The sequence below is a fragment of the Carassius auratus genome, chromosome 29, assembly GCF_003368295.1.
Source record: "Carassius auratus strain Wakin chromosome 29, ASM336829v1, whole genome shotgun sequence".
Lineage (NCBI taxonomy): Eukaryota > Metazoa > Chordata > Actinopteri > Cypriniformes > Cyprinidae > Carassius > Carassius auratus.
Genome location: NC_039271.1, coordinates 22,584,787 through 22,598,101, shown reverse-complemented (window position 1 = coordinate 22,598,101; position 13,315 = coordinate 22,584,787). Strand labels below are relative to the sequence as shown.

The window sequence follows — 13,315 nt, the reverse complement described above, 5'->3', positions numbered from 1 at the left end:
AAGGGAAACATGTTTATTTGTTAAAAATGTGTTTTCATTTAGAACCTGTTCCTTTACATGGTTAAATAGCTAAGACCTTTCTCTGCAGAAACATATAACTCTTATTGATATAGTTTGTATTTTTTTAAAAAGTTTTTTAAAACGGGGTTTGTCCCGACTCTCAAGAATCTGTGTAATATTTTAATGTAAAGGAATGCAGTGCAAAACTTATATATTACAGAGTATAATCAAAGAAATTCAAATAACTTAATTAAATAGTTTTTAATAGTTAAAAATAATAATTTAACACAGTATTTTTAATGTGGCTTACTATGTGTTTAAAAAGAAAACAATCACCTTAACAACATTACCACTAAGGTTGTCATTTTCTAAAAGCTTTATGTTTATGAGACATGGACATGTGAAAGGCGAATGGCTTCTGCTAGTCTGTTGTTTATTCTCTGGCAGGGACTGTGCTGAAGTAAATTCTGATAATTCAGGTTTGTTATAAATGAATTCTGCATCCAAACACTGTATTTGTTTCTTATGGATCCAGATATAGATACTAAGCAACATGTATTTAAATATCAGTTTTACCAAGAAATAAACACTATTCTCATCTATTTTCAATATTTATATTATTTGAATGTAATTTTCTGCGCACGTTTGAGATTTTAGAGAGCGGTTTATGAACGGGACTTTTAATTAGGTTTTGTGGAGTGACGTCAGAGGGCTGCGCCGCGCTCCTGCATCTGTTGTGATTCGGATGAAGAAAGGTTTGTGTTTTTAAGACTTTAAATACATATTAACCATTCGGTATATTTGGTTGTTTTTACGATCACTTTAAAATGAATAATGCAACATAAATCTTTTTTTCGAACTTAATAAATGATATTTTGTGCATGTAAAGCGCGTCCACTTATGAAGAAGAGTAAAGGGTGCGTTCTTATTTTGCTCCATACATCGTGAACCAGTTCATCATAAACACGAATTCAGTCACTGGCGAGTAACGTTAGTTATGAGAGATACGGGGCTTTTCGAAACTGGGCTCGGTGCACAAGATGGCACCGGTGAGCTAGAGTGTGTGCATACTTCCGGTCTTGCGACGCTCGCATTTACTGTAAGGGAAGCTTACATAAGAAACTTGGCGAGATGTATATAATAGACCAACGCTACTTTTGCGTCATCGAAGGGTAACGCCCCTTTTGGAGGGTAAACAAACGGATTTCTGATACAAAACTTGCTCCAGGGATCTTTTGTTTTTCATTGTTTCTGATGTGTACAGGCCCGTCAGACACGATTACAAACATTGTATAATAGTTATATTGTTTAGTCCTAGCCTGCGAATATTTCAAACTTAAAATCAGTTAACAGCCAAGGTAGCATGCCTAATGAGAGCTAACGTTAATCACGTATATACTTTAAGCTTCGTATTTCTAACTACAACAAAACTGTCAATAGCTTAAATCAAGTAAAATATGATCCAAGGCAACTACCGACTTATCTTGACATGGCCTCATCGTCTAGTTTATCATACTGTGAGTGTGTTAATGACAAAAATAGTCTACTTGGTAATTCCACGAGATAATGGTAATGTTAGATGTCCATATTTGGCCACTGCGTGGAGTTATTAATCCAGTTTTCGACAATTTCAAAAGGAAACCTCTGTAAACACCGTATCCAGTAGCTTCTTTAAATACCTCTCACGATCCTAGGGCGGCAAAGAGAGTGTGTATGTTTGTGCCATTTTTGCTATCAAGAAATTAGAGCGAGTTCTGTATCAGGGGAATCCGTTTGTTTTCCACTAAAAAGGGGCGTTAACCTTCGATGACGCAAAAGTAGCGTTGGTCTATAGGGCTTGGGCGCCAAGTTGCATTCTGGGGCGTGATGGCCTTGTTGCTAACCTCGCGAATGTAAATATACTGCAAGTTGAACAAGAAGAGATGAGTAGAGAGAAAGAATAAAAGATGTTAAAATCGCGAAAATGTTGTGGGATTTATAGGAATACGCTAAATATGCCAGGGACCGGTATGTGGACAAAATCGGCACTATTAACAGTTTGGAACCATATGAAATTCCCAACAAATAGTGGAGTACCGACGGAGACTTGCTGCTGCACTTTTACATTACAGATATCTTTGTTTTGTGAGCGATTACACTTCAGAATAGTTCCGAAGCTACAAGTCAAGTCTCATGTACAGTTCACAAATGGATGGGTATTTTCCTGTAAAATATCCTGTTAGCTCTTCTATCGGACCTGTCAAGTCTCTGTGTTGTTGTCCTGTTGCTACTCCTTGCCCTTCCAGCGAAACAGCTGTTTTCAAAGCATCGTTTTGCTTACTTGAAAGCAACCTTAGCGTGATGTTGGGCTTTTTAAGATAGCGTGGTTGTTGTGAGCACGATTTCACGCCAATCTGTAACTAAAGTCACGTTAGACCTAGCTTCACAAATCGCTTAACAATGTTGATTTAAGCTATATAAATTAATATTCAGATGTTATGTTCTCCGTGGTCGCACCTCCAAGCAGGAAAGCGGTGTAAAGTTAATCCATTCTCATTTTATTTTCCCCATGGCGATTAAATGTTGTGCTATTACACCCCACAATACAGCAGTGGTTTACCATGGTTGAAATAGATTTTTAATTAATCAAATTAAGACACATGGATAAGAGGGAGTATGTCTAAACACTGCGCAGTAGTCCGAGTAGCAGTAAAGGAGGCTGTCAACGTGGCGGCCACGCCAAGTAATGACATCACGACGCCCAAGCCCTATTAATGATTTTCAAATTTAACAGCGGATACTGGTATATCAAAGACATGGGGAAACATACTCCCTACATTTTTGCTACCTCTGTGTGGAAATTCAAGATACAACGCAGAGATTGGTTTATTCAGATCTGTTGATTAAGCAGATCAGCGTCAGGTTAATCAGTCCATTGGGAAATGTCTTCTTTCAAACACAAACCACTCAAATATGCAATACTTTACATTTTCGAAGAGCTGGTTTTGTTCAGACTGTTATGTAAGATCAAAGTTTCTGACTATCAAACAAGACGCACAGAGATTTATTATAAAGCTTGTTTTATTAACTTTATTTGATAACATAATTTGTAACGGACTGTACAATTTAACGTAATGTATTTATGGTAGGTTTGCTTTAATTAAAAGATCGCTGTTTGCATTTACAGTCATGCCCACAAATATTGGCACCCTTGGCAAATATGATCAAAAAAGGCTGTGAAAATTCATGTGCATTGTTAATCCTTTAGATTTTTTGTTTAAAAAATTCACAAAATTGTATCCTTAAGAATTTAAAACGGAGGGCAAATATCATTATAAAAATAATGTTTTTCTCAAATACTCGTTGGACACAATTATCGGCACCCCTAGAAATTCCTATGAGTAAAATGTCTCTGAAGTATATTCCTATTCATATTCACAATTTTGAGCACTCCAGCATGATTATAAACATGAAATTATCCAGCCATTGCTTCCTGTTTCACAGAAATATAAAGAGGAGGGAAAATAAAGCCCAAATTCCCTTAATCATCCATCACACTGAGAAAAACCAAAGAATATATTTCTAATGTGCAGCAAAAGATATTGGGGCTTCACAAATTGGTGAAGTGGCTTTAAGACGAGCTAGAGCAGTTACAATTCCCATTTCCACCATCAGGACAATAATTAAGAATTTCCCACCAACAGAAAATGTTTCAAAACTGCCTGGAAGAGGTCGTGTGCCTATATCGTCCGAATGCATGTTGAGGAGGAGAGTTTGAGTGGCTAAAGACTCTCCAAGGGTCACAGCTGGAGAATTGCAGAAAATAGTTGAGTCTCTGGTTTAGAAAACCTTTAAAAAAAAATGTCAAACAGAACCTACATCACCACATGTTGTTTGGGAGGGCTACAAGAAAAATGATCCTAGCTCATTCAAAAACAAACTAAAGCATATTCAGTTATGAGCCATGATTGGAATTTTAAATGGGACTGGCTTCTATGATCAGATGAAACTAAAAAATGAGCTTTTTAGCAGCAAACACTCAAGATGGGTTTGGTGAACACAGAGAAAAAAACCACCCCATATTTACAATGAAATATACTGCTGTATTTTTGATGTTGTGGGCCTGTATTTCTGCTGGAGGTCCTGGACATCTTGTTTAGACACATGGTGTAACAAACAAATCCATACTCATCGGGAAGAAGGAGGCGGGAACCGGCGCACAATCAAAAAGCACTTTAATAATCAAAAGTAAATACAAAACGGCGCACCAGCCCCTCACGGACGACTGGTGCGCATAAATAAAAGCCAAACACATAAACTAATGTCCCAGGCCTGGTCCTCTCTCGTCCTTCACGGTCGTCACTCCAGTTTTATATCCTTCCATCTCCTACGTGGGACTCGATACTAGCGGTGGGGCTCAGGTGTAGCTCATCTTCAATCACTACACCTGGCCTCACTCCTTGTTCCCACGCCTCTCGGCCCCGCCCCACTCGCCGCATACCCCCATCGCCCCTCGCAGGCCGGGGGGTACTCCCGAGACTGCGCTCTACTCCCCCCCCCCCCTTCCCTCCGGGGGAGACCGCTCACGGGGACCTGCGGGAACCTGGGGGTAGGACAGACGAGGCGAGAGAAAAGGAGATGGAAGGAGGAGCGACAGGGACGAGAGAGGAAAAAAAAAAAAAAAAAAAATCCGGTTCCCAGACGCACTGCTGCTCGGCCCTCCACCGGCTGGGTGATCTCCTCCGCGGTGCCCGGCGGTGGCACTGGACGGCCCTCGGCGGATGGCACGACACTCCTCCGCCGCCCGGTGGACGGCGACGGCTCCTCCGATTTTGGGCAGCGGCAGGAGTCCCCCGTTCCCTGCCCCTCCGGATTCCGTCACGGAGGCGGCAGGCTCCGGCCCCCTGGCGAACGGCGCCGACTCCTCCGCTCCCTCACGGACGGCAGCCGCCCCTCCTTGTCGTGGGCGGTCGGCAGCGAGCTCGCCCGTCCCCGGCAACTCGCTCCAGCCCACCGCCTCGAGCGTCCATGGCGGCACATACCTCGCCAGCTCGAGGGCACCGCGGATTCACCACAGCGGCGAGGGATCTTCAGCAGCGCGTCCCTCCTTCTCCCGGGTTTCGGCACCACTGTAACAAACAAATCCATACTCATCGGGAAGAAGGAGGCGGGAACCGGCGCACAATCAAAAAGCACTTTAATAATCAAAAGTAAATACAAAACGGCGCACCAGCCCCTCACGGACGACTGGTGCGCATAAATAAAAGCCAAACACATAAACTAATGTCCCAGGCCTGGTCCTCTCTCGTCCTTCACGGTCGTCACTCCAGTTTTATATCCTTCCATCTCCTACGTGGGACTCGATACTAGCGGTGGGGCTCAGGTGTAGCTCATCTTCAATCACTACACCTGGCCTCACTCCTTGTTCCCACGCCTCTCGGCCCCGCCCCACTCGCCACACATGGCATCATGGATTCTATCAAATACCAACAGATAAAAAAATCAGTAAGTGACTGACTCTGTTAGAAATCTTACAATGGGCCATGTTTGGATCATTCAACCATACAATAACCCAAACACAAACCTCAAAAACAACACAGAAATGGGTCACTGAGCTCAAAACCAAGCTTCTGCTATAGCCATTCCAGTCCTCTGACCTTAACCCTACGAAAAATTAGAAGATTGAACTAAAGATGAGACACATCAACATGGAGCTGGGAATCTAAAGTTTTTGGACTGATTCTGGATGAAGGAATGGTCTCTGATCTCTTGTGAGGTGTTCTCTAACCTCATCAGGCATTATAGGAGAAAATTTAGAGCTGTTAAACTGGCAAATGGAGGTTTCAAAAAGTATTGAATAAAAGGGTGCCAATAATTGTGTCCAACGAGTATTATAGAAAAACATTTTAAATTCTTATTATCCAATGAAATGATACATTTTTGTGAATTTTTTAAATAAAAGATCAAAAGGATTAACAACACAGCTGAATTTTCACAGCCTTATTTGATCATATTTGCCAAGGGTGCCAATATTTGTGGGCATGACTGTATGTGTGTTTTTATCAATGCTCATTTGTTTTGTGAAAGATCTGCAGCATAAATCATCTGTCTATGAACAGCGCATATTGTTAATCTTTTGCATTAATTATCAGATAAAACAGATATTAAAATTTGTGATTTATTAGTTAACTGTAAAATAATAAAATATGTTTTGAAAGTAACGATGAAACAAACTGATGAATGTGCACAATGGAGAAATGGATACTTCCATGCTTGAAAATAAATCACAACCCACGACTCACAAGGAAAATATTTCATTTAAAAAGTCAATGTAATACAAACATTTTTGAGAAATAAGTAATTTGTACATTTACATAACTGGTAAAAATACATTATGCAGCTTTGTGTGCAAACCATGAGTTCAACTTTCATCTCGTGAACAGTAGGGAACATTAGTGTATTTAATTCATTCACCGGACCCAAATGTACACAAGTTTAAAATCAGTTAACATTTATAGTATAGTAATATTAGCAGTGCATGTCTTATTTGCATTTGAAGTGATATTATAAATCCTGTAAACATTTAGAAGGTAATATTAAGATTTCTCCGGTTCTCTGCACTGATGTTTAGCACATGCGGAAGTGTCTTTGCACACACTCGCAAGACCGGAAATCCAAGATGGCGGAGATATGCAACTAGCCCATTGCTTCGCGTGATGATTCAGTGATTCGATTCGCTCGCATCATTGCACGATTATGACACCTACTTGATCAAAACAAAACAAACAACAATAATTAAAACATTTGCTATTTGTAAAAGTTGTCATGAAAGTTAAATACATTAAATGTAATCTACAAATCAATACTAAATTCCTAAAGAGACGTCTCTTTGATTTATTTCATTAATTTGTAGCACTAATTTACCCCACGATTTATTCACCCTCAAAGTCATCCTATATGACTTTCTTTTTTCAGACAAATACAATCAAAAATATATTTAAAAAAATTCCTGGATAGGCATGTTACTGTATCAAATTTTCATGTTACGATAATTGCTAAAGCTTTTTATCATGGTATTATCACAATACTGAAATAACTTTTTTTCTTATATCAACAAGAACAGAACATTTAAATACAATAAAACAATACACAAAAAAATTATAAAGTAAACCGATATTTCAAAAGAATTATAACTATATGTAACCCCTCTCTCCCAGGTCCTCACCGCCACACCTCGTACTCGGTCCAAGTGGGCCTCGAACCCGGGTCTCTGGCATGGGAGGCGGACGCACTAACAAGGAGGCTAAATGACTGCAGCCACTAACGTGTCTCTTGAGATCGGTGAGTGAGGTTTACCTGCACAGCACTACTTGCTGGCCTCCATTACACTCAGCCCCCTAAACCGCAGCAAACCGGTTCAAATCTAGGTGACGGCACCAATGTAACCCCTCTCTCCCGTGTCCTCACCGCCGCACCTCGCACTTACAATTTGCCTCCCATGCTGGAGACCCGGGTTCGAGGCCCAATCGGAGCGAGTGCGAGGTGTGGCGGTGAGGACCCGGGAGAGAGGGGTTACATTGGTGCCGTGACCCGGATGGGAGTGAGATTTGGGGGAGTTAGTGTAACGGAGGCCAGCGAGTACTGCTGTGCAGGTAAACCTCACTCCCCGATCTCAAGAGATGCACTAGTGAGAGACACTAGTGGCTGCAGTCATTTAGCCTCCTTGTTAGTGCATTTGCCTCCCATGCTGGAGACCCAGATTCGAGGCCCACTCGGAGCGAGTGCGAGGTGTAAATTGTTAATTATTCTCATCTTAAACAGGACAAAGTGTCAAAACACACAGAAAAACTCCCGCTGAAGCTGCTGAGATCCATGTGGCACCATAAAGATGGAATTTATTAAAGAGGAGAGTGAAGACATAAGGATTGAAAAACCATTCAGAGTTAAACATGAAGATAATGAGGAACAAACAGAGATGGTGCTTCTTAAAGAGGAGAGTGAAGACATGAGTAATGGAGAAACATTCAGAGTCAAACATGAAGATACTGAGGAACAAATAGTGATGGTGTTCATTAAAGAGGAGAGTCAAGACACGAGGACTGAAGAAACATTCAGAATCAAACATGAAGATACTGAGGCACAAACAGAGATGGTGCTTATAAAAAGGGAGAGTGAAGACATGAGTAATGAAGAAACTTTCAGAGTCAAACATGAAGATACAGAGGATCAAACAGGTTAGTTTTTTTCTCAAAGCTGAACTCACTCATTTTATCATTAAAATATTTTTAGCTTGTCCAGTTCTACATGATTGAATTCTGTTTTTTAAAGAATAATATAGGAGTGTCCTAATTAATTTTTATTTTCCATGGATTGAGTCACATCATATGAACAGGCATGTCACATGACATGAGATCACATGACCAGAAAAATACTACAACTCTGCCTTCAAGTGCAGCTGAAAAGATTTTACTTAGAAGTTGGGCATTTGTTATTATGACATGACGCATGTTAAATTATGAAAAGTAATACAGAATTTGTCTAAATCAAATAATTAATTTGTATAATAAACCTAGTATGTTCTACTTGATTATAGAAATCATGTCTAAATCATACTCTGCAAGAGCGGTAAAATTCAGATCATGTGACTAATAAGCTAACATGTGATTCACGTATTGAGAACAGAAACTTAAGCCCCATTTACACTGCATGGTTCAAGTGACCCAATTCCAATTTTTTCCTCTCATGTGGCACAGATCGGATATGACCGGTGAACGTGTAAGCAGGAAAAAACTGCATGGATTCCAATGTTCTCAGATCTGATTCAGGCCTCATTCATATGTGGTAATAAATCGGATATAAATCGGATACGTGCATTTGCGTGTGCCATGTAAGCAGAAAAAATTTATATTCCCCAGTAAATGCGAGTGGTTCGTTATTAAAAAATTGACATCAACTCAGGTGGACACCACCAAACTGAGATCACATGACTTATTATAGCAAATTTCACCCAGGCTGTAACAAGGCTCCTCTTTTTTTTTTTTTTTTGCTGTAAGAGACCAATGTTTTGCTGACTTTTTTGGTCGACTTTTCAAAATATTGTGGAAAGCAAATCAATGTATAATTTTATTTGCATCTACATCCATTGTATTTTGTGCTTTTTTACTTCCTCTCCTGGGTCAGAACCTCTACGTTTGGTAGTTTCAGCAGTGAATAGTGTAAATGCAAAAATCGGATACGGGACACTTTTACAAAATGATTTAAGCAGGTAGTCAAAAAAAATCGTATATAGTCAGAAAATCAGATTTGGGCATCAAGAATGTAAATGCAGCCATAGTCTCACCCCCAGCTAAAATAATGTCTAATTGGTCAGGACACCAGTAAGGATGTAAAAACTCATGATAAAAACAAATTTAGCTTTTTGCCTTTTAGCTTTTTCAGTCATAATGCTGTGTTCACACCAAACGTGAATAGAGCATCTGGCGCAAATGATTTCAATGTTAAGTCAATGCAAAGGCACGTTTACGCACATCTGGAGGCCTCGCGGCGTGAATGAGGCGTTTAGCGCGGTGTGGGAGACGCAAATTGAGAGTTTCGTGTTTTTGTGCATTTAGCGTTGGACGCGAATTCGTGTCTGCTGCCCGAGTTGAAAAATGTGAACTTTGGCGTCAATTCGCGCCGCATTAACCAACCAGGAGCCTGCTAGGAGCCACTCATTCAACATGGAGGAACGGCTGATGTTGTCAGTGAGCAGTCAACCGGAGCTTTGACAAAAGTTCATATTTCTATAGAGACAGGAATAAAAAGGACCTCTATATAAAACATACTAATAGATTAATTGAATAAAGGCCAAAGGTAAGAAATATTTAGTTTTACCCCGAACAACTAAAGAGACATCAGAGCCAGCAGCAAATGTCAGAAGGTCTAGCCGAGGTGAGGCTGCTCTCGGCGGATACATGAGCACATTTTTAAAAAAAGATTCTGTCTTTATAAATAGACTGCATATTTGAGTTTAAAACAACTACATTCTCGCCTGAAATACTTTTAAAACTACATTTCATGACACGATAACAATAATATTTTGAAAATTATCCGAATAAAAATGGCGGTTGAAAATGCTCCGTGAACTCAGCTGGCAGAAGCCCCCCCATGACGCGAATTCGCGTCTGTTGAGAAGCTACTTTCACGCGCGAATGATCTCAAAATGTTCAAGCGGCAAACTAGATGCGGTAGACCTGAATTTGACGCTCTATTCGCGTTTGGTGTGAACACAGTATAAGACATTGTTTGTGTCAATATTCACTGTAAATATAATTAGTAATTCCCCTTTAGCTAAAGTTTCCTAATCACTTTCAACAAAGTAATTTTTCAGTACCTAAATTACTTAATTAACCTAATTCTTCAGTACCTTTTTCAGTACTAACCCTCAGTGCTTAAAACCACATCCGACCTGTTTTCCGACAGCAGCACTAATTAAAATCCGCACCCGACCCGCTTAAAATAGAACCGACACCCGACCCGCACCCGAAAACAAATCTGTTAAGCCAATCACATTAGACACACTTTTTTCGATTTTTTTTGCCAGGTCATACAGAAGTTATTTATGGAAAACTCTTTTTAAAAGATATTTGTTTTTTATACATTTTATCTTAATTTTGATCCATGTTTTATCAATCAGTTGCCCGTATTTAATAAATAAGAAGCAAATATATAGCAGACAGTGTAATTGACAGAATTACAAAAAAATATTTTGCTACCTAAAAGTTAAATATTTTTTTGTGTCGAACGCACCCATTTTTAAATCTTTCACAGCTGAGCATCGCGAGAGGCGGATCTGTGCTAGACCGCACATGTGAATGAGCTGCACAAAGTCATTTTCAGATGCAATAAAAAAAAAAAAAACACCCCTGGATAGCCTATATTAGGCCCATATTCACAAATGTGTTAGCTATGGAATTAAATATCTGATACTCCGATTGTCAAATACATGCAAGTGGAAGTGTATTGTTTAAACACCTTTATATAATTTTATGACACAAATTTTGAAATAGGCTTAAATCAAACACATTTTATTTCAGATTCTGTATATATATATATATATATATATATATATATATATATATATATATATATATATATATATATATATATAGCTGGCTGGTCTTTTACATCTGTTAACTAATGACTCACAGCTGTTCACATGGTTGTGATATTTTTAAAGTGGAAAGTAGGCTTATTTTTACGTTTGCACATGACTGTTTTGAACCCATGTTTAGACCCGACACGACCCGCACCCGTATCCGACACAGTTGTATATTTTTCACCCGTTTCAGCCAAATTTGCAGGTCACCCGCGGGTACCCAAACCCTTGCAGGACTCTAGGGCAAACAATTCCCAGAATATATTGTTTTTGTTTTTTTACAGTACTGTACAATTTTCATGAAAAACAGTATGTTACTGTCTCCTACTAGGTTAACATGTATTTCCTTTTTTTCCACTGTAGACAAAATGGCACCAAAAGAGGAGAGAAAAGAACTGAATGAAAGCAAAGAGAAGGATCAGAATGAGGAACTTTCTGATTTCATAACTGCAAAAAAATCTGGAAAGACTGTAAAAATGTCCTCACAAAAAAGAGCCCAGAAGACCAAATCTAAAACCTGCCATCAGTGTGGAAAGAGTTTCAGAGAGAAAAAAAACCTTAATGACCACATGAGGGTTCACACTGGAGAAAAGCCTTTCACCTGCCCTCAGTGTGGTAAGAGTTTCAGTCTCTCAGGTAACCTTAAAATTCACATGAGAATTCACACTGGAGAGAAGCCTTACACCTGTCCTCAGTGTGGAAGGAGTTTCAGTCACACTGGAAACCTTACAAGCCACATGAGAATTCACACTAGAGAGAAACCTTACACATGCCAACAGTGTGGAAAGGGTTTCAGTGGGAAAAAAATCCTTAACGACCATGTGAGAATTCACACTGGAGAGAAACCTTACACATGCCAACAGTGTGGAAAGGGTTTCAATGGGAAAAAAATCCTTAAGGACCACATGAGAACTCACACTGGAGAGCAACCCTACATATGCCAACAGTGTGGAAAGTGTTTCAGTCAAAAAGCGAACCTTATGAGCCACATGAGAATTCACTCTGGAGAGAAGCCTTACATCTGCAAACAGTGTGGAAAATGTTTCACTAAAAAGTGGAACATCATAAAACACATGAGAATTCACACTGGAGAGAAGCCTTACACATGCTCTCAGTGTGGAAAGTGTTTCAGACATAAAGCATCCTTTGATTCCCACATGATAATTCATACTGGAGAAAACCCTCACACCTGCAAATTGTGTGGGAAGAGCTTTACACGAAAAGGATCTCTTAAGAATCACATGTTCATTCACACTGGAGAGAAGCCGTTCACTTGTGATCAGTGTGGAAAGAGTTTCGGACGAAAAGTAACCCTTAATGAACATATGAAGATTCACTTTAAGAGAAGTGTTTTAGATGGTGTCAGTATGGAATGATTTTCTCAGACAGGAAAAACCTTAACAATCATGAAATATCTGGAGAGGAGTGTGCCATCATTACCCATGTTTTCCCAAATAATCCAATAATAATCTGAAAAGCTGTCATGTAAACACCTCAATCAGTCAATTGAGCTTGATGTAAATGAAATGTCGATATGATGAAAGAGGACCTGAAATAATTCAATCAGTACAGAGCAGTACGTTCATCCTCGGTAGTTCAGACTGTGCATTTGACTCGGGAGTGTAGTGTCGGTGACCATGCAAACCTGCAAACAGCAGCGTGCTTGATAACATCAGTCAGCTCGCCTTGGCTACTGCAATTTTCCTCACTGTATATTTACAATAAAACTAAATAGGATATCAAATACCACTGCCTCCTTTAGTTTTCATTTAAACATAATAACAGCTGCAGAAATGAACTTCGTTCAGGGATCTGTGTATATATACAGTAGTGCTGGGCGGTATACCGGTTCATACCGAAACCCGGTGTATATTTTTGTTACGATTTAAATTTTTTATATACCAGCATACCGATGTATTTACGAACGAACGTTATGTTGCGCGACACTGTTTCAGACTGACCCTTTACAATGTTGCACTTCTAAGCAGCGACTGTGAGGCACGGCGAATTATTTAGGCCCAACCCCAAATCATCCTCAGATAGCTATGCAATGTGAGCAAAACTATTCTGAATACACAAGACCACTGAAGAGGCTAATTAAGACCACTGAACAAAAAACAAAAAAAAAACTCTAGATGAGAGCTCAAAGAGAATGCTATTTAAAGGTCCCGTTTTACGCACTTTTTTGAAGCTTTGATT

General features: G+C 39.6%; 1 protein-coding gene across 1 annotated transcript; it reads left to right on the top strand.

Moving 5' to 3' along the window:
• Window positions 1-698: 698 nt before the first annotated feature.
• Window positions 699-13,002, top strand: LOC113048404 (gastrula zinc finger protein XlCGF57.1-like). The gene is made up of 3 exons (XM_026210195.1): window positions 699-755; window positions 7,801-8,213; window positions 11,480-13,002. The coding sequence occupies exons 2-3, from the start codon at window positions 7,868-7,870 to the stop codon at window positions 12,490-12,492; spliced, it is 1,359 nt and encodes a 452-aa protein (XP_026065980.1). The 5' UTR covers window positions 699-755; window positions 7,801-7,867; the 3' UTR covers window positions 12,493-13,002.
• The last annotated feature ends 313 nt before the right edge of the window (window positions 13,003-13,315 follow it).

Coding starts and splice junctions, on each gene's coding strand:
- LOC113048404 (XM_026210195.1), top strand. CDS start 7,868: ATGGAATTTATTAAAGAGGAGAGTGAAGACATAAGGATTGAAAAACCA. Junction 8,214..11,479: donor AGATACAGAGGATCAAACAG/GTTAGTTTTTTT, acceptor TTTCCACTGTAG/ACAAAATGGCACCAAAAGAG.